General features: G+C 40.3%; 1 protein-coding gene across 1 annotated transcript in view; it reads left to right on the forward strand.

Annotated features, from left to right (window-relative positions):
- Positions 1 to 27709, forward strand: part of LOC150074971 (uncharacterized) — a 286394-nt gene that overhangs the window by 84642 nt on the left and 174043 nt on the right. The window contains exon 2 of the mRNA XM_090388694.1: positions 23573 to 23675. Within this exon, the coding sequence (XP_090244820.1) occupies positions 23579 to 23675 (97 nt within the window). The 5' untranslated portion in view covers positions 23573 to 23578. The remainder of the gene's footprint in view (positions 1 to 23572; positions 23676 to 27709) is intronic.

The following is a 27709-nucleotide window of genomic DNA, read 5'->3' on the forward strand; positions in this document are numbered from 1 at the left end:
CGCTATGTAAACTCGCAGAAAGCAGTTTGCTGCAGGAGACATCATCACACACACACACACACGAATTAATGAGGACATCTTTGGGCCAGAACTCATCCCTCAATCGGTCAATTTACTCCAAATAGTTCTGTGAAATTGTTTCTTGTTCACAACCATATCCAAGTCAAACTTGTTCATGAGTGCCAATGTTCTTTTGAAGAAGGAGTTCCTGGATATCTCTAATCTGGAGTTACCGATGTGGAAAGTAGTCTTCTGTCTAGTAGCCACCACTGGAGCGTGAAGGTCAATATGGCATAGAAGATCCGGCAGGTAAGTTGATCCAGCGAAGATGTGGTACAACAGTTTTAAATCAAGAACAGTTCGCCGAGTTTCCAGAGATTGAAGCTTGAAGTAGGAACAGAGATTCCGGTAGAAGATTCTGTGGTAAAACATGGGGTTACGTCTGGAAAGATAGTGGATAAATTTCATCTGGAGCGATTCTATTTGCTGTATCAATATGCATGGTGTAGGTTCCATATAGGAGAAGCAAACTCCACTATAGGGAGTATAGTTGTCTTAAATAGGAGCACAGAGAACTGAGGATCTTGAAATCTGTACGTCTGCCGTTTAATGAAGCCAATTTGTTTTTTCGCTTGGTTTAATATATTCCTAACGTGTTTTTCAAACCCACATGTAGCGGTAAAAGTAACTCCCAGATCTTTAACTTCGTCAACTCTGGAAATCGGCATCTCCCTGATGTAATATTCATTAACTAAAGGCTTAGTTTTCATCGTAGCGGCAAAGGAAATAGAGCTGCACTTCATAGTATTAACCTCCAAACCATTCAAAGCAACCCAATCAGCAAATGAGTTGAGAGCAGTCTGAAGGTTAACTGCATCATCTGGACTGCAGATAGGTGAATATAGTTTCACATCATCGGCAAACATTAGTATCTTGATACCACCTCTCTCAACAAATTGCGGTAGATCGTTGATAAAGATGGTGAATAAAAGAGGCCCAAGAGATGATCCCTGTGGTATTCCTCTCGATGGAAAAAATTCCCTTGAGACTTCCTGTCCGATGATCACTGTATGTAGTAGTAGTAGTAGTAGTAGTAGTAGTAGTAGTAGTGGCACATGATGCAAGAAAGCAAGTGTAGGAGCTTATGCAGCATCAGCCAAAAAAAAAAAAATAAATAAATATCACACCATTCCCTCCAAATGCGTGTCCAGTTCCTCCTTAAATTTATTTAACCTATCAACTTCTACAACGACAGATGGAAGTTTGTTCCAGCAATTAACCACCCGCTGGCTAAAGGCAAATTTCCGCACATCTATTCTACATCTGTCCTTTCTTAATTTGAACTTATGTCCCCGTAGGTTGGTAATCTGAACAAGTGGAAGGATCCCATCAGAATTCAGCGTGCTCAACCCATTCAAGGCCTTATAGACCTCAATCAGATCACCGCGCAGGTGCCTAGTCTCCAGCCACTGCAATTTGCAGAACTTAAGCCTCTCTTGGTAAGAGAATCCCTTCATTCCCCTCACCAATCGTGTTGCTCTTCTCTGTACACGCTCAAGCAAATCTACATCCTTCCTAAAATGAGGCCTCCAGACCTGTACGCAGTACTCAAGGCGTGGCCTGACCATTGCCTTATACAGAGGGACAATCACCTCCTTTTCCCTGCTAGCAAAATTCCTATATATCATTGACAAAACCCCATGACCCGCCCTAGCAGCCTGTCTGCACTGCTCAGAAAACTTCATATCTGACTGCACAATTACTCCCAGGTCTTTTTCATTTTCTACCACCTTAAGTGTAGTACCACACAGTTGGTACGTTTCTCTGGGGTTACTTCTACCCATATGCAGTACTTTGCATTTGTCAAGGTTGAACTTCAGTTGCCACTTCTTAGCCCATCTGCCCAAATTATCTAGATCCTGTTGCAGTAGCACACTGCCATTACTGTCATTAACAACTCTGCCAACCTTTGTGTCATCTGCAAACTTCGACATTAAGCCTGATATACCTTCATCAATATCATTGATAAATACACAAAACAACAGTGGACCCAACACCGAACCCTGTGGGACTCCACTAATAACATTAGTCCACGAAGAGCAGCACCCATTGATTACCACCCTCTGTCTTCTCCCACTTAACCATCCTTTTATCCATTGTAGCAACTTACCCTTAATACCATTCTGCTCCAATTTGTACAGTAGTCTTCCATGCGCAACAGTGTCAAAAGCTTTCCTGAAATCCAAGTATATGATATCAAAATTATTTTTTGCATCCAGTTCCTTTGTGACCACATCATAATAACCAATCAAATTTGTCAGACAAGACTTTCCCTTAACAAACCCATGCTGTGTTTGAATTATTGCTGCAGTCTTGTCTAGATGATCCTGCAATGCATCTTTAACCAGCGACTCCATTATTTTACCCGGAACAGAAGTTAAACTAACTGGTCTGTAATTACTCGTGTCACCCTTCGATCCACCTTTGTGAATTGGGGACACATTTGCACATCTCCAGTCCGTGGGAACCTCCCCTGAGTCCAAGGATGCTCTCATAATTATGGCTAAGGGTTTGCTTAGTTGCTTTGCCGCCTCCTTTAAAATAACTGGATAGATCCCATCCACCCCAGGTGCCTTTCTTATGTTTAACTTCAACAATTTCTCCTCCACTTTGCTCTCAGTTATTACAAAATCATTAAGCACACTGCTACAATTTGATAACCTTCTTCCATTTTCAAATTGTAATAATTCCTCACGTGTGAATGTAGATGCAAAATACTCATTCAGTTTGTTTGCTATCTGAGCAGGATCATCAACAGTCGAACCATCGATGTCAAGTGGACCAATCATATTCAACCCCTTCCTTTTAGAGTTTATATAAGTAAAGAAATCCTTGCTGTTTTTCTTAGCATCTTTTGCCAAAGATTTCTCGTAATCCGCCTTCGCCTGCCGAACCTCCTTTGTGACCTGATTACAGACTAGCTTATATCTGCCACAGGCTTCTGCGTCACCTGATAATTTATATACATCCCATGCATTTTTCTTCTCTGTCACGAGTCTCATTAGTTCATTTGATAACCATTTAGGCCTAAACCTTGAACGATATTTCTTAATCGGTATATAAAGTCTAGTAGCTTCCACGATTAATTCCTTGAATGCTTCCCACTTAGAATTTACTGTTTGTAACATCGTCAGTTGATCCCACTGTACAGAATTTAAAAACTGTCTGAGACCACTGTACTCCCCTTTACGGAAGCAAAAACCCTTTCCTTTACCCCTGACGGTAGTTACCTCTTTGAGTAAATCCCACTTCAGCACACTGTGATCACTGCCACCTAGTGGTTCCTTTATCTGCAAATTCTTAATACACGAATGATCACTGCTGATAACCAGATCAAGAGTGTTACTTTCTCTGGTTGCCTCTCGAACATGCTGCTGCAGAAAACAATCATCCAATAACTCCACAAAAGTCTGACTAATGTGTGAGTGACCAACCCACAAGTTCCAGTCAATATCTGGGAAGTTAAAATCCCCCATTATAAAACATTCTGATTTACTGGCCCACTCTATTTCTCTGTACAATTGTTCATTGTACTCATTCTAGTCATTAGGCCTATAACACACTCCTACTCTTATTTTTCCTTTCGCAGTGCTTATCTCACACCAAACTGACTCAACAGAGCACTGTTCATCTATATTAACTGGGTGCACTTCCTTTGATTTTATGTTTTTCTTTATTAACAGCATAACACCCCCTCCCTTTCTGTCCTGTCTATCCTTTCTGTACACATTGTACTCCCCAAATTCCAGTTCTGCATTCCTTATATCTTTGTGACACCACGTCTCTGCTATCCCAACAATATCCGCCTTTGATGTCTTGACCAACACTTCAAATTCATCAAATTTATTTACTATACTTCTAGCATTGGTATACATGCAAGCATACATGCTCCTATGCCTATTCCCTGTTACCCTAACACATCCCATATACCCAACTATACCATGATGACTGCAATCCGTCCCTGAAACCCCCAACACCCCTCGCTCCAGGTCGCTTCTTATTCTAATAGAAGTTGTGCAAGAATCACCTTCACCTCTGCCTGCGGTTACTGTTAAACTATTAGTCTTTGTATCCCCCCAAACTAGCAGTTTTCCGACCCACCTAACACTGCCTCGATAGCATCAGCAAATATTCTTGCACCCTTTCTATTTAAGTGTATCCCATCCCTGTAGAAGCAATCTCTCCTGTTAACAAGTACAGTCCAGGCTGAAAAAAATTCTACCCCTTGAGCCTTGCACAATCTTTCCAGGGCCGAATTGATCGACAAGGCTCTCATCATGTACTCCCTCCTATCGTGTCTGGGCAGAATTGCAGACACTTTCAAATTCAACCCTATTTCACGGCTTTTTTTCAACAGTGACCTGTACTTGTTGAGTAATTCCGCCGGTCTCCTACTCTTAATATCATTAGTACCAACGTGTATAACTATATCACCTTTTGTGCCCTTGAAAGATGATATCCGCTCTACAACGTCATCAACCTTTGCCCCTGGCAGACATACCCTGGTCCTGTTCCACCTATCCTTTTTACAAAATATATTCCCCGTCTCCCTGACAATAGAGTCACCAACAATAACTAGTTCCTTTGGGACCAGCGCATTCTGCTTTGGAGATTGCCGCTGTGTTGCCTGATGCCCAGGAGTGAGCTCTGGCGTTGAGTTGGGCAGCTGAGAGCCTGATGGGCCCCTCAATTTAGATCTTTCGAGGGCATCCACCCTGTCCTTCAAACTCTCATATAGGCCCATAACAACGCTGAGTTGTCGCCTGATTTCCTTACACTCCTTACATCGCGCACACACAAAGACATCCCCCATGGCAATATCATGTTCCGTTCCAGAGAGTTCGGCAAACATTTCACAAGTTGCACATTTTTTTAGGCTGTGATGCGTTGGAGAATTGCCCCCCTCAGTTCTCCCCCGATTCACAGCACTCCTGCCACTTTGTGCCCGTTGCTTTGCTGCTCTAGTCTGGGGCATGGTAGTTTAAATTAATAAAATCAATAAATTAAATATCAATAGTATTTGAATACTATTGATATTTAATAGTATGTTTTCGATATGAGATATAACTCATCAACCAGGATAATAAAGGGTCAAGTATTCCATAGTGGCTTAGTTTTTGAGCAAGTTGATTATGCGGGACACTGTCGAAAGCCTTAGTAAGGTCTGTGTAGATCACACCAACCTGTCCCCCGCGATCGACGGTGTCTAGAACCTGTTGCCAGATGGTGAGAAGATTAGTGGTAGTTGATCGGCCCCTGGTGAAGCCATGTTGGCAGTCGCTGATGAAGTGATTAAAATATTCCATTAATCGGTGGTGAATGACAGTGTCCAGAATTTTTGCCAGCGAGTTCATAAGGCAGATGGGACGGTAATTCTCTAGTGAGTGGTTTGCACTTCTCTTTGGGATAGGAATAATATTAACACTTTTGAAGTGAGTGGGGTAGATACCAGACTTAACGGAAAGATTGAATATATCCAATATTATATATTTAAGTTGTGGAAAGCATTTCTTCCACAAGATAAGTGGAATCTTATCTGGGCCTGCAGAAAAATCTTTTGTTAGTTTCCGAAGCGCTTGAATGATATCGTCTGTGTCCACCGAGAGATTATTCAGTGTATCATCCTTAACAACTTGAAATTGATAAGCTGAAGCAGCAGTAGCTGCTGTTTTCTCTGAAAAGGAGGAGAAAAAGGTCGCAAAAAGATCTGCTTTAGTTTTGTCACAGATTATAGGCATGCCATCGGAATCAATGATCCTTGTTCCTGTTGAGCAGTTATTAGAATTCTTTAGCATGTTCCAGAATGGCTTTAGGTCTCCATTTACTGTGAAACTGTGTTGAATTGATTGCATATAACGAGCATACTGATTTCTGATCATCCTTTTAACGTTACTTCTGTGTTCCTTGAACAGTGCCATATATGCTTCATCATGAGTCGTCCCAAAGAGTTTTCTGCACTGTTCTTTGGCTCGTATAATCGCAATTATGTCTGTCGTGATCCAATGAGGGAATCTATTCCTGTAATTTTTACTAAGAGGTATGAACTCTTGAATGATAGAGGTGATTGTGCTAATAAGATGATCGGTGACTGCGTCAAGATCATTAATCCGTGGGAAGGAGAACCAATCAATGCAATCGAGCTCACGCCCTAATAGTTGCCAGTCTGCTCTCCTAAAGTTCAGCTTGGCTGGAACAGGAGTTGTGCATCTATTCTTCTGTGATATGTTTATTTGACAGCTTAAAGCCTTGTGATCAGACGGCAGAAATGAAACTGCTTCTAAAATACGGATCTGCTTGGATGCAAAAATGAGATCCAGCATTGCCTTGCCTCAATGCTTGACAACGTAAGACGCGGAGGGTGACAGGAGTTGGGGTGCTCTCCTCTTGTCCTCCTCGGGCCAGAGATTAATGTGGACACTGATGGGACATCAATTCGCCTCGGTATAAGCCGTGCAAGCGTGAGGACATTTTTTGTCATGATGATATGTCTCCAGGGAGTGGTGCCCAGATTTGCTTGTAGGATCGATCTGGAGATAGGGGGTGGCCTACCACCCTGTTCATCCATCTAAGCAACCAGTACTGGAGGGTGACAGGAGTTGGGGTGCTCTCCTCTTGTCCTCCTCGGGCCAGAGATTAATGTGGACACTGATGGGACATCAATTCGCCTCTGTATAAGCCGTTCAAGCGTGAGGACATTTTTTGTCATGATGATATGTCTCCAGGGAGTGGTGCCCAGATTTGCTTGTAGGATCGATCTGGAGATAGGGGGTGGCCTACCACCCTGTTCATCCCTCTAAGCAACCAGTACTGGAGGGTGACAGGAGTTGGGGTGCTCTCCTCTTGTCCTCCTCGGGCCAGAGATTAATGTGGACACTGATGGGACATCAATTCGCCTCGGTATAAGCTGTGCAAGCGTGAGGACATTTTTTGTCATGATGATATGTCTCCAGGGAGTGGTGCCCAGATTTGTTTGTAGGATCGATCTGGAGATAGGGGGTGGCCTACCACTCTGTTCATCCATCTAAGCAACCAGTACTCTAAACTGAGATACTTGTGAAGGTATGAGGCAGTGGCAGATGACCAAATTTCTGATGCATAGAGAGGGATCGGCGTAATACACCTCAAGATGTGCCGAACAAACAGCGCTGGCTGAGGCACACCAACGAGCTCTTGACGCACTGCCCAAAGTGCCGCGTACGTCTTCTGACTCATCCTGGCAAAGTGAGGATGAAAGGTGAGGCCAAGGTCAGTATGAGAGGTCACTTTTTGCACCGGTTCCCCACTAACAAAGATTTGGATATCATTTTTGACTCTCTTCTTGGTTATTGTCAGTTGCGTTGATTTGGAAGTGCTCAGATGCAGCCCAATTGTTGCAAGATAATTTTCCAAGTTCAATATCTGCCTAGAAGCTTCTTGGTTGATATCATGAATCTGATGATTAAGAACTGAGCTCATGTAGAACTTCAGATCGTCAGCGTAAGAGACAAAGTTCAGATTCTAAGCAAGGAAAGGCTCCAAAACTACTGCAAACAGGATAGCTGACAGTACGCTTCCTTGTGGAATGCCTCTTGAGATGTCAGTTGTTACTGAAAGTCATTGTGGGTCACAGACAGGTGTCTAGGAAGTAAAATAGACTTCAAAATTTGAAGTAAGGTATCTGCCGGGCCGAAGTAGTGTTTCAGAATGGTAAGAAGAGCTGGGAGGTGTATTCTCTCATAAGCCGATTTAATGTCCAGGAATATGATATCAATCTGTGATTTGGTGTTAAGGGTGCGCTGAATTCTGAAGAGGGGTATCAAGAAGATTGGTAGTTGTTGTCGATCTCCTTTGTAGAACGGTATGCAGGTACTCAGGCCTGTGTGCAAAGCAATGCTGGGCAATTGTTGGCTGAATTACTTTTTGAAAAATTTTGAGTAAAGAACTGGTGGACATTGGTCGCAGGTCTTTAGTTGTTTTCGGTTTCTTGATCTTTGGAATGGGCTTAACATGGTAAGTTTTCCAAATTGAAGGAACTATTCCAGATTGCAGGATTTGTCTGAAAAGGTGAAGGAGAAGGCCGACTATATATGGGCTGCAAATTTTGATAATAAAGAGTGGAAAACCATCCGGACCCAGGGTAACCAGTCCTCCTGCGAGAGAGAGAGAGGAATCAGAGTCAGGAAAATCTGCCTGCAGTAAGCTGAACTGTACCCGTTCCTGGACAAGCATTTGGTCAATGGCTAGATGATGATGATGCGAAAGGATCCTTCTACCACTCTTCAACCTATCGAGAACAGCTTGGTTAGGGACCTGCCTTTTCTTTTTCAAGAAGCATGCTCTTTCTTTCTTAAAGATGGAAAGGTCCGAGGGAAGTTGGGTTTTCTGCCATTTCTGGTAGGCCTTCTGCTTCTTGATGTAAGCCGTTTTAGTTTCCTTGTTAAAACCCCGATTCGACCTGTTACCAATCATGGTGATTCTGGCTGCACCACGTAGTGCAATTAACTTCAGTTGTTCGGACAAGAGCATAACGGCATCCTCCAACGGCTCAGAATAGAGACACCCCCCCATTCAAACCCAATCAAACATTGGAGAATGATCTCTGGCTTCAGATATTTGGTAGAGAAGGCAATTCAGCAGAGTACTCGCCAGGGAACCCAAGGGAATTGCTCTGTAAGGATAGTTTACATGCAATTGGCAAGTGATCAGATTGGAATTGAAAGTTGCTAGGCAGGAGTTTGATGTCTTGCAAGTTATGGAAGATTAGGTCCAGCGCTTGACACGCTCTAGTTGGTTGCATTGCTAACTGTGTAAGATTAAAGGCCCAAAGAGTGTCCTCAAGGCGCTCAAGGGCATCCCCATGCCTGGGCAGTGTCAAGTTAAAATCACCTGCTACAACAGTTGGAATTTTAGGCACTAAGTTGGTTGCTAACCACGTGAGCAGCTCAGCTTTAGAGTCTTCATTGTGGTCTTGAGGAATGTAAACCAGGCAGCATTGGATTTGGTGAAGAGGACTCTTCAGCGTCAGGCAGACTGCCTCAAAGTTGTTTGACTGGCTCACTCGTGTCCTTATTGGCTGGAATCGATCGTTGAACAGGATTTCAACACCTCCGCCCCGCCCGCTAATCCTGTGATTTCCAGTGTGTTTGTAAGGGGTGTTAAAAGGGGTAAGATCAAGCTGTCTATCCGCCGTTAACCATGTTTCTGTAAGGCAGATGACATCAAACTCATTAAGCAATAGGAAAGTCTGGAGACAATGAAACTTGTTTTTTATGCTGCGTACATTCTGCATAAACCAAAGAATCTCTCCTTCGTGTGAACCTGGTAGCATATCATCCTTTTGTAGTTATGGCTGTTTATCTCGACTGGATCCGCTGTAGGCGATCGATCTGCTCGCGATCGATCGAATAAACAAAATTCCTTAAACAAAATACTGTATATTATTCGCAGTTCTGCATAGATTCACCAGTAGAGGCTACCTGCCAGCTGATGAGAAGCTAGCAGCTTCGAAATAGTTGTCCTGGAGGTGTTTCTGGTTTTTAAGTGTATATTGAATTGCCATAAAATTTAAAAAGATATTAGCAATGTGATGGCAAGATGAGGTTACCAGCCTGCTCAAGGCAAGTTGGCTGTTCTCATCAGCGGTATTATTTGCCAAGTCCACCTCAGCAGTATGGGGGGGGGGAGAAGGGTTAGAGGGCCTGACGGTTGATGAAGCATGATTGTTTTAGATCACGTGGGGAAGCGTAGAATTCCTCGTGGAGGGACTCAGAATTTATAGTTCTGCCACTGCCTCTCACTCAGTATTTATGGCTACCAGGTCATTTCTTGAACGTAGTGTCATCTCTGGACTTCTATATCTTCAGCATGATGTTATTTGTGGACTTGGAAATGTTTAATTCTTCGCAATAGGGGAGACAAACATTTTCACTACATTCTATTGAAACGAACACCAGAAAATTAAAAGTTGTGATAAATCGAGTAGAATAAGCAACAAAAAAAAAAAAAAAAAAAAAAATCAACACTAATTTGAGTGTAATTAGGTAGGTAGATAGATAGCAGGGTTGGGCATTATAAGAATACATTTTTATTCGAAAGAAAATTAGAATTTATTTATTTATTAAAATTAGAATTTAATTATTAATATATTAGTTATTCAGGAGAAAGCATTATTCCAACATCGAATTTTATTAAAAATGTTTTTTTTTTTTAAAGCCTACTGGTGAGGGTACAAAAGCATGCGCATTTTGAGCAGGCTGTGGTTTAAACTCGCGTGATAATAATGTTAATAATGATTGCTAGGGGCTTCAACCTCTGCTCGCTTCTATTGATAAAATAAAATATTTACAGAAGCTTTTGACACTGTGTCTCTCTTGCTCAGCTATGAATACATCAATACGTTACTATATAATATCAGCGTAGATACACCATAGACAACTCTTAAAGAAAAACTACGATCGTAGTGTGAAAGGCTGGATCGCATATTGTACTCATCCTTCACAATGTGTTGCCATGTATTGCACTACCTCGAATAAGTAAAGCTTCACTAATAGTGAAGACTATTATCACTTATTTTCGGTGGGCACCACCACCCAGATGGCACCGTTTCAATGTTAGTTGGCTTTTCATCGGTGGGTGCCTTTCACACTGCGATCGTAGTTTTTCTTTAAGAGTTGTCTATGGTGTATCTACACCGATATTATATAGATATAGAATCTTAAACTCTTAAAATATGCCTTGTTGCATTTAGTTTATTTAAATAAATACGTTACATATGGAAATCAAGAATGGTACCGCGTGGTCATGATAGATTGCACATTACCACGCTTAAATAGAAGCTTGTTTTACCACAGTAAAATAAGCTTCTGTTATGTATTTTTGTATTTGTTTCATATTTCCGCGTAAACGCATCTCTCTTCTCCTATTGGCTGTATAAATATCACTAGGAGGAAAATTATTTTAATGTATAGAAAGACTAGGGGGCTCCGCCTCTGCTCGCCAACCAACGCACTCGCTTTTGTATGTAAAATGTAGAGGTATGACAGAGTAAGTCAAATCTTTTCTACGTAAAAGACACAGCTGTCAAAACACACTGATTGAAAACTAATCAGGAAATGACTTATGTAATTATTTACCGAAATTGCCAGTGATGTAATTGCTCTGCTCACTTGTACCACATGACCCGCATCCCTCTTCTCCCATTGGTTACACCCCCCCCCCCCCCCGGGGATTCTGAAGGTCGAATACATATCATATGTAATTATTTACCTGCATTAACTTAGGTCACTTAGGAAAAGGCCTTTTGTTTCGGGTTCCGTAATGCATGAGGAATATTGTTGAATGCAAAAGAGCAGGACTAAAATATTTGCAAACTATACAAATATTTAAAATATTTACAAAATACTAAAATATTTACAAATATACAAACATTATGGAGGCAGTTGTCTTTCAATGCAACGAACGTTGGCATGCGTCCCATGTACATGCTCTACATTGTCAACAGCAAGTGTCTGATTCTGCCCAGTGTCCCATGTGTTTGTGTTCTTTCCATTTAACGTTTACTAACCACGTGCTTCACTGTCTAATACATGACCACTCCCGGCATCATTTGATGTTCCATTGTAATGTTTTTTGTATATTAATGTCAGCTGATGAACAGACCCATCGTCCAAATATAGTAGAGGTATGAGAGTAAATAGTTTAGTTTTTGTAAATATTTGTATAGTTTTGTATTGTATAATGTTATTATACTAATATACTAATATTATAATTATACTAATATACTGACCGAAATCTAATCAGGAAATGACCTATGTAATTATTTACTTGCGTAGTGACGTTTTGCCCCGCCCTCTTCTCCCATTGGCTCAAATAAATATCACTAGGAGGAAAACTTTTTTAATGTATAGAGAGATATTTATTATTAAAAAATAATTAATGTAATTCCTCTGTCCTAGTGATCATGTAGGAGTATGAACATTAACATTTTTAAATAGCAAGTACTACATGGTTTATCCGAAGTCATTAGTTAATTGTTTATTCTTATATTACAGAGAATGCAGAATGTGGATTTCTTTCTTTTTTCATCGACTATTTTGTTTATGTTTCATTATGACGGTTAGGACCTTGAAAAAATATCCGTTAAGGAAAAAAAATTTTTTTTTTTTTTTTTGTTAACTACAAAACACCATTACCCCATCTGCTGTTCTTAGTGGTTTTCAACCAGGGTGCCGCAACAACATTCTAGGGGTGCCACGTAATTTGAATTTAAGTTACTTAAACTTATTATTATTTTTTAATTTATATGTTTATTTCATTATAAAAAAGGTGTACACTATCTTTTTTTGTGGTGATCTATAATTGATGTTTACTTAGTACCTCTGTATAAAGAATAAAATTATATACACATGTCTGTATATATATAATTTGTATTATAAAATGTAATTTTTATAATTATATTATTGTAATAAATATCATATAACATATATATTTTTTAATATTATATATATACATATACACAGAGAGAGAATCGGATCTAACAGACAGAAAATTGAGTAGGGGTGCCACAAAATAAAATAAATTACTTAGGGGTGCCGTTATTAAAAAAAGTTGAAAACCACTGATTTAGTATATGGTGCACCCTCTCTATACCCGCCGGCACGGCACTGATTGACGGGTGCTGATTCCGCCCAGTGTCACCTGATCTCCTGAACATACGGAAACATCTGGCATGAGTGCCACGCCGTGCGTGTCACCTGTGTCATGAATTCCTCAAATTGTAATTGGCAAATGTTTCTTTCAGAATAACAGAACTTCTTAACAGAATAAGTTTAATTTTGAATAACAAAATTTTCATTCGCGAATAAAATCAGCACTTTTTATAATTAACTACATTATGATACACTGCATATTTAGCATAATAATTGTGGAATTGTAGACTAAAGTTACTTGCTGCTGCTGTAAGGTAACGAAATTGCCAGTGTACGCCATCTCATCAAGGGGTCAGTATAAGGACGAAGCCATAATCAGTAACAATGATGGAGGTTCTGAAGAACTGTAGTTTAGTGTTATCTTCATCATCGGATACATTTTGTACATATTGCATCGATATATGGCAACCACAAGGCCAAGGGTTAACATGACAGAAATTATAACAACCTCCATTGAAGGGGGCCCATATCTAGATGGGGCTTTCCACATTAGGTCGGAAGACAGGTCAACATTTAAATTATATTCCTCTATTTATATACTATTTAATATTAAGAAAATATAGAGATGTCAAGGACTATTATGAAGTAACCTTTAGACAGATAAAATATGAAACAGTAATTTAATTAAATAACGATTAAGTGAGATTAAACAGTGATTAAATTAGACTATAAAACAATGAATAATTTAGATAATAAAAAAGTAAAAACTGTAAATTATAAACAGCTTTACTTAGCTTAAATACACATGTCATTCTCAGTGGGCACCCGGACAGCAAGAACACAAAGGATGCTCAGATAAGTGAGTTCATTATTGATAATTTAGAAGTGGAGAAGTGGAGTAGTTTCTTGGTAGGCATGACATCATAAAAGGCGAAGGTATTGTGCAGCTGCTCTCAAAGCATCAATAGCCATCGCTAGTAGCTTGATGAAGATTGATTGGCAACCTTCACCAAAAGCAATGGTTTTCGTAAGAGAAGCAGATGATACTAGGCACAGTGTAGAGTCAGCTGAGTACTGCCTGTTTATAGGCGGCACGAACAGTCAGAATCTTGTTTGTCTGCATCAAGCATTTCAACCTGAGAGAGCATCTGATACTGCTGGAATCTAACAGAAATATATAAACAGTTGTGTTGGAGCAGAGGAGAGAAATTCATATTAAGGCTGCTTGCGGGACTCTCCGGCAGCACATGGCCCAGAAAGAAGGTGCAGAAATTCTCCCTACCATTAACTTAATTACCATAAATGAGTGAACATCTGCAATGACTGGCCAAAAAATTGGAAACCTTTTGCAATTGGTGGCAACAGATAATTAAACAGGGTGCAAATGTAAGTTGTTACATGGTATGCTCACAAGTTCCTTAGCATCGGGTACATACTGTACACTTTCCTGGGGATTCTTAGTCAATCCGCTCTTGGGGAAGACAGTGATTTGTCCGATTTTCAGAAATTTGTCATTGTAAGAGCACGTTTAGCAAGCTCCACAATATAGAAAACAAAGGAAAAGGAAATCACTCGTGTGTCCAAGTATAACAGTGAGTGGAAGATGAAAGGAGACTGCAGCTCTAAAAGGAAGACTTCCAACTTTTGTTGTGGAAGTTGATAGCCTAAATAAATTTAAGGCTGAGCTGGACAGGCATTTGGAACGAATGGAGGGGTGAAATGGGAGGTTTTTTTTTTTTTTTTTTTGGCTGATGCTGAATAAGTTTTCTTTCTTGTAACGTATACCTCTACTAATGCTAATGCTAACCGGTTCAGTACCACCACTTTGCTTATTGGATGCCTGAAATGGCGAAACCCATGTATAGTTTCCAGCATTCCCTCTCTCCCAATCTCCTTCAACCCATGCACAGTACTTACTTAAGGTTTGATACCTTTTGTATTTGGGGGTTTCATTAAAAAAAAAAAAAAAAAAAACTCAGGGTGGTAGAGAATGGAAAAGACCTGGGGGTAATTGTGCAGTCAGATATGAAATTTTCGGAGCACTACACACAGGCTGCCAGAGGGCATGGTGTCTTGTCAATGATATACAGAAATTATACTACATAGTACGAAAAATGTGATTATCCATTTTTATAAGACAATGGTCAGGCCAAGTCTTGAAGCCTTGAATACTGAATACAGGTCTTGAGACTTCATTTTAGGAAAGATGTAGAGCTGCTGGAATGAGTACAGAGAAGGGCAATGGGATTGGCGAGAGGAACAAAGGGTTGTTCTTACCAAAACATAACAATAATTACATTAGAATCATATTTTACTAATCACGTAGGGCACTAGAATACTCCACAGGGTTCACAATTTCACAATACCTTGTGATTGCCCAAGATAATTGAGACATTCCAATTTCTAATCAAGCTTTGAATGTTGTCTGCTAGACGGCACAACAAAACATCTCTTACAATATGGCAATAAAATATATGATAATTTAAATAAATATGCGTAATAAATAAATATTTATTCCATATAAAAGATACAATACCACATAGCGATCACAGCATGTTACTAGAGTTTTGAATATTTTGTTCTAATACAATATTTCTCAACTGGTGCTCCATACTCATCACTCTGGATTCCATGCTGCAGAATAAATTTTTACATGATTTATTTACAACTACCATCTGTGTAAATGTGAGATGAGATCTTATTTAGTTCTTCTGGATCATTTTATGAGAGGAGGTGGCCTCAACGAAAATCATTAACACCTGGAATGAAAAACGTAGCATTTGAACTTCTGGTAGGTCCAAATAAAGTTTTGGACCTACTAGAAACTGCACTGGGATATAGGTTTAGGATTGTATTTTGTATTGGAATTTTATTGAACTTGAATAGAAATTATGACTCAGACCAGAGCAGCAAAGCAAAAGGCTCAAACTAGTGGAAGTGCTGTGGCTCAGGGGAGAACAGAGGGGGAGGCAGTTGTCCTCTGAATCACAGTCTATTGAAATGCACTGCTTGTTTGATGTTTGTGGAGCCATCAGGAATGAGACGTGATATTGCCAAGGGGAATGTCTTTGTGTTTAAACAATGTAAGGAGTGCGAGGAAATCAGGCACCACCTTGGCATTATTATGGGCTTTTATGAGAGCTTGAAGGATAGGGTGGATGCCCTTTAAGGATTTAAATGGAGGGACCCATCAAGCTCTCAGCTGCTCACATCAATGCCAGAGCTTGCATTTGAACATCATGCAACACAGCGGGCAACCCCCAAGGCAGAATGCGCTGGTCCCAAAGGAACTAGATGTTGTAGGTGACTCTATTGTCAAGGAAACAGGGAACATATTGTGCAAAAAGGATAGATGGAACAAAACCAGGGTATATCTGCCAGGGGCAAAGGTTGATGACATTGTAGGGCAGATGTCATCCCTTAAGGGCACTAATGATATTAAGAGTAGGAGACCAGCAGAAATACTTAACAAGTACAAGACAATGCTAAAAAAAAGCCGTGAGTTAGGATTGAATTTGAAAATGTCTGCAATTCTGCCCAGACACAATAGGAGGGAGTTTTTTGATGAAAGCCTTGTCGATCAATTCTGCCCTGGAGAGATTGTGCAAGGCTCAAGGGGTAGAATTTTTCTCAGCCTGGCCTGTGCTTGTTAACAGGAGAGACTGCTTCTACAGGGATGGGATATACTTAAATAGAAAGGATGCAAGAATATTTGCTGATGCTATCGAGGCAGAGTTAGGTGGGTTGGAAAACTGCTAGCTTGGGGAGATACACAGACTAATAGATTAACAGTAGCTGCTGGCAGAAGTAAAAGTGATTCTTGCACTACTTCTATTGATTGAAATGCAATTGAGCAGCAGCCTGGAAAGCAAGGTAATGGGAATTTCCAGGACTGCTGGGAGTCATAGTGGAACAAGTAAATGCATGGGCTGTGTTAGGGTAACTAAGAGTAGAAACAGGTGCATGTATACTTGCATACCAATGCTAGGAGTATAGTTAATAAATTCAATGAGGTAGTCAAGACATCAAAGGCAGATATTGTTGGGATATCAGAGACATAAGCAGTGCAGAACTGGAATTTGGGGAGTACAATGTGTACAGAAAGGATAGACAGGACAGGAAGAAAGGAGGGGTTATGCTGTTAGTTAAGAAACACATAACATCTAAGGAGGTGTGTCCAATTGATGTGGGTGGACAATGCAATGTTGAGTTTGTTTGGTGTGACATAAGCACTGGGAAAGGAAAAATGAGTAGGTGTGTGTTATAGGCCTAATGAATCTGATGAGTATAATGAGCAATTGTGCAGAGAAATAGAGTGGGCCAGTAAATTAGAGTGTCTTATAATGAGGGATTTTAATTTCCTGAATATTGAGTGGAATTTGTGGGTTGGTCACTCACACGCTAGCAAGGCTTTTGTGGATTTATTGGATGATTGTTCTCTACAGCAGCATGTTAGGGAGGCAACTAGAGGGAGTAATACTCTTGATCTGATTATCAGTAGTGATTCTTCATGCATCAAGAATCTGTAGATAAAGGAAACACTAGGTGGCAGTGACCACAGTGTGCTGAAGTGGGATTTACTCAAAGAGGTAACTACCATCAAAAGTAAAGGGAAGGGTTTTTGCTTACGTAAAGGTGACTACGGTGGCCCGAGACAGGATTTAAATTCTATACGGTGGAACCAACTGATACTGTTACCAACAGCAAATTCAAAATGGGAAGCATTCAAAGAATTAATCTTGGAAGCTACTAGGCTTTTCATACCAGCATATTGTTCAAGGTTTAGGCCTAAATGGATGTCAGATGAACTAATTAGACATGTGACAGAGAAGAAAAATGCATGGCATATATAAAAATTAACATGTGAAGCAGAAGCCAATGATAGATATAAGCTGGCTGTAACCAAGTTACAAAGGAGGTTAGACAGGCGAAGGTAGATTACAAGAAATCTTTGGCAAAGGATGCAAAGAAAAACAGCAAAGAGTTCTTTACTTATGTAAACTCTAGAAGGAAAGGGATGAATCAGATTGGTCCACTTGATATCGATGGTTCAACTGTTGATGATCCTGCTCAGGTAGCTAACAAACTAAATGAATATTTTGCATCCACATTCACACGTGAGGAGTTATTCAGGGAAGGGAATGCCAGAGCTTTATTCAACTCTGGCAGTAAGCTAGATAATCTTGTAATAACTGAGAATAAAGTGGAGTTGAAATTGTTGAAGATAAACACAAGAAAAGCACCTGCGGTGGATTGAATCTATCCACTTATATTAAAGTAAGTGGCAAAGGAATATAAACAAACTCTAAGCCATAGTTATGAGAGCTTCCCTGGACTCAGACGAGGTACCGATTTACTGGAGATGTGCAAATGTGACCCCAATCCACAAAGGAGGATCAAAGGGAGACACAGTTAACTTCTGTTCCAGGAAAATTAATGGAGGCACTGGTTAAAGAAGCATTGCAGGATCATCTAGACAAGACTTCAGTTATAGCTCAGACACAGCATGGGTTTGTTAAGGGAGAGTCTTGTCTGACCAATTTGATTGGATACTATGATGTTGTCACAAAGGAAATGGATGCAAAGAATAACTTTGATATCATATATTTGGATCTTAGAAAAGCCTTTGATACTGTTGCACATGGAAGACTGCTACACAAATTGGAGCTGTGTGGCATTGGAGGCAAATTGCTGCTATGGATAAAGGAATGGTTGAGTGGGAGAAGACAGAGAGTGGTAATCAATGGACACTGCTCTTCGTGGAGTCCCTCAGGGTTTAGTGTTGGGTTCATTGTTATTTCAATATCTGTATTTATAAATGATATTGATGATGGTATATCAGGCTTAATGTACAAGTTTGCAGACGATACGAAGGTTGTCAGGTTAACATTAGTGTCACACCTGTAATTGAGGTGTGACACTAATGATAGTACACTGCTGCAACAGGATTTAGAAAAGTTGAGCAGGTGGGCTGAGAGGTGGCAAATGAAGTTTAACATTGACAAATGTAAAGTACTACATATGGGAAGCAATAATCCCAGAGTAACCTATCAACTCTGTAGTACCACACTGACAGTGGTAGAGAATGAAAAGGACCGGGGGATAATTGTGCAGGCAGATATATAGTTTTCTGAGCAGTGCAGATGGTCTGCAAGAGTAGCTCATGGTATCTTGTCAATGATATAAAGGAATTTTTCTAGCAAGGATAAGGTGGTGATTATCCCCTTGTATAAGGCAATGGTCAGGCCACACCTTGAGTACTGTATAGAGGTCTGGCAGCCTCATTTTAAGATTGATGTAGAACTGTTGGAACGAGTACAGAGAAGGGCAACAAGATTACTGAATGGAATAAAGGGTTGCTCTTACGAAGAAAGGCTAAGTTTTGCAAATTACAGGGTCTGGAGACTAGGCACCTGCGAGGTGATCTGATTGAGGTGTATAAAGCCTTGAATGGTTTGAGCATGCTCAATGCGGATGGGATTTTACCTCTTGCTCAGAATAATCGCCTGAGATGGCATAAATTCAAATTGAGGAAAGATGGTTGTAGGATAGATGTGCGGAAGTTTGTCTTTAGTCGGTGGGTGGTTGATTGGTGGAACAAACTTCCATCTGCCATTGTAGAAGTTAGCTTAAATAGATTCAAGGCAGAACTTAATAAACATTTGGAGCAAGTGGATGGGTGAAATAAGTGTTTTTTTTTTTTTTTTTTTGGATGATGCTATATAAGCTTGCTTTCTTGCATCATGTGCCTTTGCTAATGCTAATGTAACAGTTATATACAAATTTGTTGTGGTGCTCACCCTAAATTAGAAAATACTCTGTGGTTCTGCACATTCTGTTTACTAAAGGTTAAGAATCACCAATGTAATGAATGTCTGGTTACATGTGGAGCCTCTTTATCTTAGCATTTGTATATGCTACTAATAAATTAACAATTTGGAACTGTTACAATTCAAAACTAGTGATATGCAGGTATTTATTACAAGTAGGCTTGTTGACCAGCATATTTTTCCAACCCCACACTTTGCAGATGTGTTGTAAATTGCTCTGTGTACAGCTGCACATCAGTTTCTGTGCAAGAGAGATCATCAGTGTGTAGGAGAAGTACTTGTTTTGGCCTAAAATGGCAGGCAAGGGCATCATTTGGAAAGCAGACATCAAGAGTGATACAATACTGGAACCAGTTCACCCAGTGAATACCTGTAATAGCAGTCTGAAACAAATTCCTGGATAGCGCTCTCTCTCTCTCTCTCTCTCTCTCTCTCTCTCTCTCTCTCTCTCTCTCTCTCTCTCTCTCTCTCTGTCTCTCTCTCCTGATCATTTGTATTATAGGAAGTGCCTGGATGGGAAGAAATCTGTTTGAGATATTCAGCCTGTTTTACTTTAACTAAGAGTAGGAGTGGCTCTGAAGGTAGGTGGTTGGATGTGCTACTGACATCATTTGTCAAAGTCTCTCATCATTTGTCACCTGGGCTCCAACCCATATGCAACTGATACAGTACTTTGTCGTGATTGTATCTGATCCATTCATGGTTAGTATTTTGTCAAATTTCACAACAGTCTGTTTTGATTAACAACATAACAAATAATAGAAAGAATGACCCTTAAGTCTCTTGGCAAGGATGGCATCTCCACACCATCACGAGTTACCATCCCCACCAATAGGGGGGTCGCCCATCTCTAGAAAAACCATAAAACCCGATATCCCGTCAGACAACAAAATATAAATCTTGACCTTAAGATCATATCATTTGGAGCAAGAATCAGTTGCCCTACCCTGCTCGAAGCCCAATCAGGCACTACAGAGGAAGGGAGACTTGCTCCATAAATAAATTCAAATTAAATTGCCTTCTGCAATCTTAACATTAACCAGGAAACCTCCATGGTCAACTTAAAAGTATTAACATAGTCAGAAAATTTCTTAATCTAAGAAATTCCATAAATCACCATTCCTTTTTATACACTGTTAACATAATATATTTTAATGTTAACATAACAAGGAAGCCTACATCAGACAGGAACACCTCTCCACACCAACACTTACAACTTAAATACACCGAAAGCAGCCATGCAACCCCCACCAGATGTGGTCATCCATTCTGTGTACATAAGATCTTGTCTGGATCTTCCCAGTGCCAACCAGCCGCCATCACCCTGCACAACACAGCTAGATACCTCTGACTAATCACCATAATCGGTACATCTTTTGAAGGATATTCTGTTGCTTTTAGATATTTGGGATACAATACCTATCCTGTTCACAGCTGTGTGTATGTGCCAGTGGACTTTTCTTCCTGCAGCAGTTGGCACACTTTGGAAGCTCATCCTACATTCCTTAAAAGAATGGTCACAGAACACATCTGCTTGACAGTGTCTCGCTACATGACCATAGGCCATACATCGGTAGCATTGTGTTGGCAGTAGGAGGTCCCTCACTCAGTGCGACCCCAATCTGTAAATACTCTGTTTACCAGGAACCTCCTGATGGCACCAGAAACCTCTAGTACAATCGAACCTCTGGCCTTATTTCTAGTTTTCTGAAAGCATCTGCTCTCAGGGTATCCCACTGTCTACAAGATTTCTTTCTCATAATTCATTCATAAAATGTTCCTTAGTGATGTCTCTGTTCTAATCAAGCACCATGAGCTTGGGCCGTCTCTTGAGGGTCCTTTCCGTGCCCAGTTCTTTCACTTGTCAGCATTCAGAAATCTTAACCTGTTCAGTTGCCATTTCCACGGAAACCTGTCAATCACGAATCAGTCTCACTGCCACAATCTTGATGTGAGGGAAGATAGGATCAATGTTCTCCACCAATTCAGCCTTTACCTGATCACTATTGTCAAATATCTCGGATTTTGCCTTTGTGATGATAGCTTTTGTCTTGGACCATTCCTCATCTAGAGGTCTGGTCACTTCTGCATAGGTTTTCACTTGCAGGACTCGCCCTTAAAATACTGTTTCCAATTTCACTTTCAAAATTTTGTTCTCCAGAGTCACCTTCTCAACAAACTTCTCTGTATGATCCAAGTAGTACAAGACTGTATCATTTGCATTACTGGTGTAAGCATACTTCAGATCTGTTATTGTCTCCTAAGTCTCTGTCTAAAGTCATTCAGAGCCTCAAAACCCGTCCAGCTGATCTCTACGCGACCCAGTTCTTCAACCAACTTAGCCAACAGATCAACTTGATCTAAGTCACTGAGTGAGGGTTCAGTCTCAGAATCCTCTTCTACTTGAATTGGCACACCAGGCCTTCAGAGGTCTCAGGATTCACCCCAGCACCTCGGGTTTTCCATAGTTTCCCATTCTGGGACCACTAATTTCTTTGGAGTTTGCTCCTATAGTTCCTTCTCAGAAGTCTCCGAAACCTCAGCTCAAGGTTCAGTAATTTTCCTTCTTCTTTTTGACATTAATCTTGACTTGTCAATTCCACTACCTATTGTTAGTACAACACTCCGGAGCAGATGCAATCATGACAAATAGAGACCTGGACAAAATCACTTGAAGCCAAAAATCCATGGAATTTCAAAACAGAAATCGAAATTAGCTCACTCTGCCAGCTGGGGATTCATCCCAGCTGCCTGGCCCAGACCACGGGAAGGTAGATCTCTTCAAGTTATTGCCAAGTGGGGAAAATATCAAACGCAGTATAACTTTATCAAGAGCAATGAAGAATTGCTAAGATAAACAAAAGATCAACCACAATGCAATAAACCTTAGCACCTGGGCCGTGCTATTGACATATGTTTCAGAAGTCAGGGGAGTTGATTGTGCCAACAAGCATTTTAACAGAGGTTGAACTTTTCTTTTTGCAGATCAGTTGAGGCAGCCATAGGATTTCAAGTTGAATGGCCCATATTGGTGTTGAGTGTTGAAGTTGCGCGGCTATATTTCCTCTCTTGTGTTGTGCAGGAGGAGGATGATGTTTGTGGGTGGTCCACTTTAGTATCTGGTATTCACTGGTAAAGATGTGTTTCAGAAGCAAAGGTGCAACAGTGGACCATATTTTGTCAGTATATAGAACAGTAGAATACACAGTGGTTTGGAGATAGCTTGTTGTGGTTTTTTGCACTATTATGTGGAGACATGTTGATGGGGCTCTCCAGTGGAGTCAGCATGTTTTGGAGAGTTCATATTCAGTGAACTGAATCGTTTTGGAAACTAAACTGAGATTTGAGTTCCTAAACTTTGTGGTTTGTCATATTTGAAATTACTGGCCTTCATGAGGGTTGCATAAGCGTAGGAGACTGTTTCAAAGAAAAAACCATAATTACAGATTTTTTGGAGTTGAGTTTTAGTCTGAAATGGCAGAGATGGATGAAGAGAGCATTAATTTGTTGCTGATGACAGTTATGATCACTCCTGTCTCAACTGACAGTGATATTTCCTTTAGGAGCTTTATAATGTCAGCTTAAGTAATTACATTGTCTCTGGTACACATTTACATAATAAGGAGCGTAATAAAACAGTAGATACAATGGAACACCACACCACCTTGCAGATACAATAAATCATCACCTCGCCTGCACAGATAAATCAGATAGAGGAAGCATTCTGATATGGTGTACTGTTCTATTATGTAGGAGTGATTGCAGAAAAAGCAAGTACAACCACCTTTTATCAGGAAGAAATTGTTTAGCAGATTCAGAACAGCTGTAATAATTAGACTATCAAATGCAGCCTCTATGTCGACATAAATGACATTTACACTCTGGATTCAAATGCATTTGGTATTGGAGTTTGGACTGCCAGGAGATCGTAACAGTTTCAAAATGTTGTTTATATATATTTCTTTTTATTGTTTTTGTTGCCTTGATTATTGTGCATATTATTGTAATGTGAATTTGTAATGTGTTTTGTAAATAAGTAGTTCTTTATTTTTTCAGAACAACATGCTTCAAATCATAAAAGTTTCGACATGTATAATACTGATTATTACTTTTATTGATCCAAGCATGAATCAAGCTGTTCGTCCCCCCACTGGATTAGGTGAGTAGAATTTTTATCTTTGACTTCCTCTTGGGACTTTAAGTTCATAATTGCTTAGACGTTTTAGCAGATGCAGAACTTTACTGCAAACACTCATTTCTATTATAACAAAATGCAATCCTGTTTCTAAGGAAATATACTGTATTACATAAGTTCATTTCATTTAATTTCATAGGATTGGTGAGCAATGAAGTTAAAATAGAAAAAAAATTACATTACTCACATTTAGTGAATTAAATCACTCACATTTAGTGAATGCCTCAAGAAAAGCAACATTTCTTTTAACCTCTAGATTTCTTATCTGCACTCTATTCCCCATCCTTTCAACCTTGCCTCACATTGTGCTTTACCATTGGTCACTTATTTATTTACATTAGGACAGAACGTGAATTGGTTCTCAAATTCTAAACAAGGCTGAGCTATACACTTAGCAGGTAATGTTCTTGGCCATCACACCATCAGATTATTTCAATTTTTCACTTGGCTTTACTTTCAGTTTTTCAATTTCACTCATTAAAATCAGTATCTTGCAACAGTCTGCAACTATCCTATACTTTTTTTTTTTTTTTTTTTTTCAATTAAAACCTCTTGGGCATCTTTCCTTTGTGAAATGTTTCCACTGGAACAGATGCATTGGTAGCTTCCAGAATAAATCCCTGGAATACTTCCCATGAGTGTGTAAGTGTAAGTGTGTTTAGGTCAAGTGGCATTAGGGATTCCCCCCCCCATCTCTGGGGAGTTTACGTTGTGATGTGATACAGTATGCTGTAAATGCCAGAGATTTAAAAGTGTGTCGGTCTTGGATTGTTTAGTGTCGTGTACCATTGGTCTTCTGGTCGTTTAGCCGCTGGACCCCTGTTGGGGCCCAGTGTTGCCCCCACTTATGCCCCGTGGAGGCAGACCAGGAACCCAGTAGCTTATATATACTCTGGCAGGTCCTGCCACCTAATTTCCTGAGATTTCCGTGGCTAGGACCTAAAAAAAAAAAAACGGGGGACACTTAAGTTTAAAAAAAGCCAAGAGAGGTTAATGTGGTTCAAGTTTCAATTTAGAAATCGTTAATTTTGATTAGTTGTGTGGGGTTTACGCTGGCGTATTGTCAGAGTGGGGGGGGAGAGACTGAAGACGAGGGAAAGACGTGAGTATGGGGTCGATAGGGAAGGCAACCCCAGGTGGTCAGTAAGGCATGCCCATGCCTCACCAGGCAAAGTATATAGGGTGGCAGGGGAGGGAGGAGACAGGTAGATCTCTCCTCCCCCCTCTGCCAGGGAGAGGAAAAAAGGTACCAGGCAAGGGAGCTGGTATAGATCACCATTTGGCTACATGGCTGTGAGGCTGCAGCAGTTGTAGTGTAGTCATATAAGATCACGTCCGGTAGTAGAGTCGCTCGTGGGACAGTGTCCCGTCCAGTTTGAATGTCTTTGTCTTAAGTTCCCCATCTTCGGTTAGTAGATTTGTCAGTTTCACTTAGATCTCACATTTGTTGGTACATAGGCAGTGTTTCTTGATTCCAGTGTTGGTTTGTATAATTGTAGAAAGTGCATCGTCACTATTTCTAGGCAAGACAGCTTTTTTTTTTTTTTTTTATATAGACTCCAAACACGAGAGGTATTAGAACCTATAGTACTTGGTACCGTGCTTGGGTTGAAGGGTGAGAAGACGAAAGAAGATATTTGTTGATATTGGTCTTGAACTTCTGTAGACTGTAATTTTCAGGAAATATATATGAAGGAAGGTTGTTCCAGAAAACGGCAGTTGAATGAATAAACGAGGAAGATGAAAAGAAAACTTGGTTCTGTGAGTTTGAAGTTGGACAGCAAATAGATGTTGGCTAATAGCGGCACGTGTTCGGACTGTTTTGAAAGAGAGAGCAGGAATTATAGAAGCCAATTCAGAAGAACAGTGCTCATAGAAGTATCTGTAGAAGAGGCATGCAGCAGAAACAGTACATCTATCAGACAGCGAATGGAGAGACTCTGTTAGAGTTAAATCATTAATTAACCTAACTGCTCTCTTCTGAACGGAATCAAGAAGCCTGAGAGAGGTTTTGGGGGCACCACCCCAGATGTGCGAACAATATTCCATGGCAGGGTGGATTTGTGATTTATACAGAGTGAGCAGCTGTTTGGAAGAAAAGTAATGCCGAGAGCGAAAGAGAAAACAAAGTTTTTTAGATGCAGAGGAAGCAATATTTCTAATGTGCATGTGCCAAGGGAGATTATAAGTCAGGATAATCCCCAAAAGAGATATATCATTTTGCCTAGAAATCAGAGTTTCACTAAGGATAAGCATAGGAGCAGAACAATCCTTTTTGGGAGATATAAGACAAGACTGAGTTTTAGAAGGGTTGAAATCAACTAGGTTGTCTTTGCCCCACTGGAGAATTACCTGAAGATCGGCATTTAAGGAATTGGTAACAGATTTTCCAGAAGTTGAAGCTGATTGAGCAAGGCAAAGTTTCTCAAAATGGAAAGTGGAATGCAATGTGCTATCATCGGCAAAACTATGGATAGGATTTCCAGTCAATGGAAGAAGGTCATTAATATAAAAGGGGGAAAGAGTGGGGGAAAGAACTGAACCTTGGGGGACACCAGCATTAGTGGAGAAGTTAGAAGACAGATAGCCATCTACCATCACCCTCAGTGAGCGATCAGAGAGAAAACTGGATAATCAATTACTAAAAACAGTTGGCAAACCATAAGATGGAAGCTTGTTTAGAAGACCTTTATGCCAAACACGATCAAAAGCCTTTGAGATGTCAAGAGCAACTACTTGTGTTTCACCGAACCTTTCCATTGAATTAGTCCATAAACGGGTAACATAAGCCAGAATATCACCAGTGGATCGACACTGACGGAATCCATACTGGCGATCGTTGATCAGACGGAAGGTTTCTAGGTAGTTTAAGAGTTGGCGGTTAATTGATTTCTTGATTACTTTAGAAAGAGTAGAAGTAATTGCAATGGGACGATAATTGGATGGGAGAGATTTGTGACCCTTTTTAGGAACTGGCTGGATATGAGCAAATTTCCAAGCAGAAGGAAAAACACCTTTGGAATAAGAAAGTGAAAAAAGGCGGCAAAGAATAGGAGTAAGTTCAGGAGTACAGGTTTTGAGAACAAGTGGAGAAATACCATGGGACCTGGAGCTTTCTTAGCATCAAGATTCGTCAAAATCCTTCTGACATCCTTTTGACGGAAGACCACAGGAGGCATTGAATGGAGCGTGTTGGGAATGGTGGGAGGTGTTTTACCAAGATCATTAATACATGAGTTGGAAGAAAAATGGGAAGCTAGCAGGTCAGCTTTATCCTTGGCTGAAATTACAACAGAACCATCTGGTTTGGACAGAGGTGGGAGCAGAGATGGGCAAAAGTTGCAGCCAGTAGCTTTGGCAAGCGACCAGAATGCTCGGCTACAATTAGGGCAAGAAGCAAGTTTTCTACTCTTAGCTTGTTCAAACTCTAGTTTGGACTGATTAATAACTGCTTTACAATTGTTGCGAGCTTTAATGTAGGCAGAAAATGAAACTGAAGAATTAGAAACAAGCCAATTACGATATGCAACATTCTTCTCTTGAACAGCCTTAGCACATTTATTGGAAAACCAAGGTTTAGATAACGGATGAGATTTTAAAGTGGAGTGTGGGATAAAGGATTCCATTCATGCAAGAATAATTTCACTGACACAATCTGAGCAAACGTTGACATCAGAAGTTTTGAAACAGTAATCCGAGGAAGGAAAAGAAGAAAAGAAGTCTCGCAAGTCATCCCATTTTGCATTCTGGTAATGCCCAACAACACGAGGTTGGGAATAGCCATGAGATAAAGGCTCCATTGGAGAAGAGACAATCACCAAGTTGTGATCCAAAGTGCCTAAAGGCTTCTCATTTTGACTGTGTGCTTAGAAGGGTTGTTTGTGAGAAAAAGATCAAGCACGTTGGCTGTATGATTAGGATTGTCCGATATTCTTGTAGGTAAATGAACAATTTGTGCAAAGTCATTAGTAATTGCAAAAGCCTCAGCATCTCGTCCA

The sequence above is a fragment of the Mastigoproctus giganteus genome, chromosome 14 (genome assembly GCF_048544385.1).
Source record: "Mastigoproctus giganteus isolate SK-2022 chromosome 14, ASM4854438v1, whole genome shotgun sequence".
NCBI lineage: Eukaryota > Metazoa > Arthropoda > Arachnida > Uropygi > Thelyphonidae > Mastigoproctus > Mastigoproctus giganteus.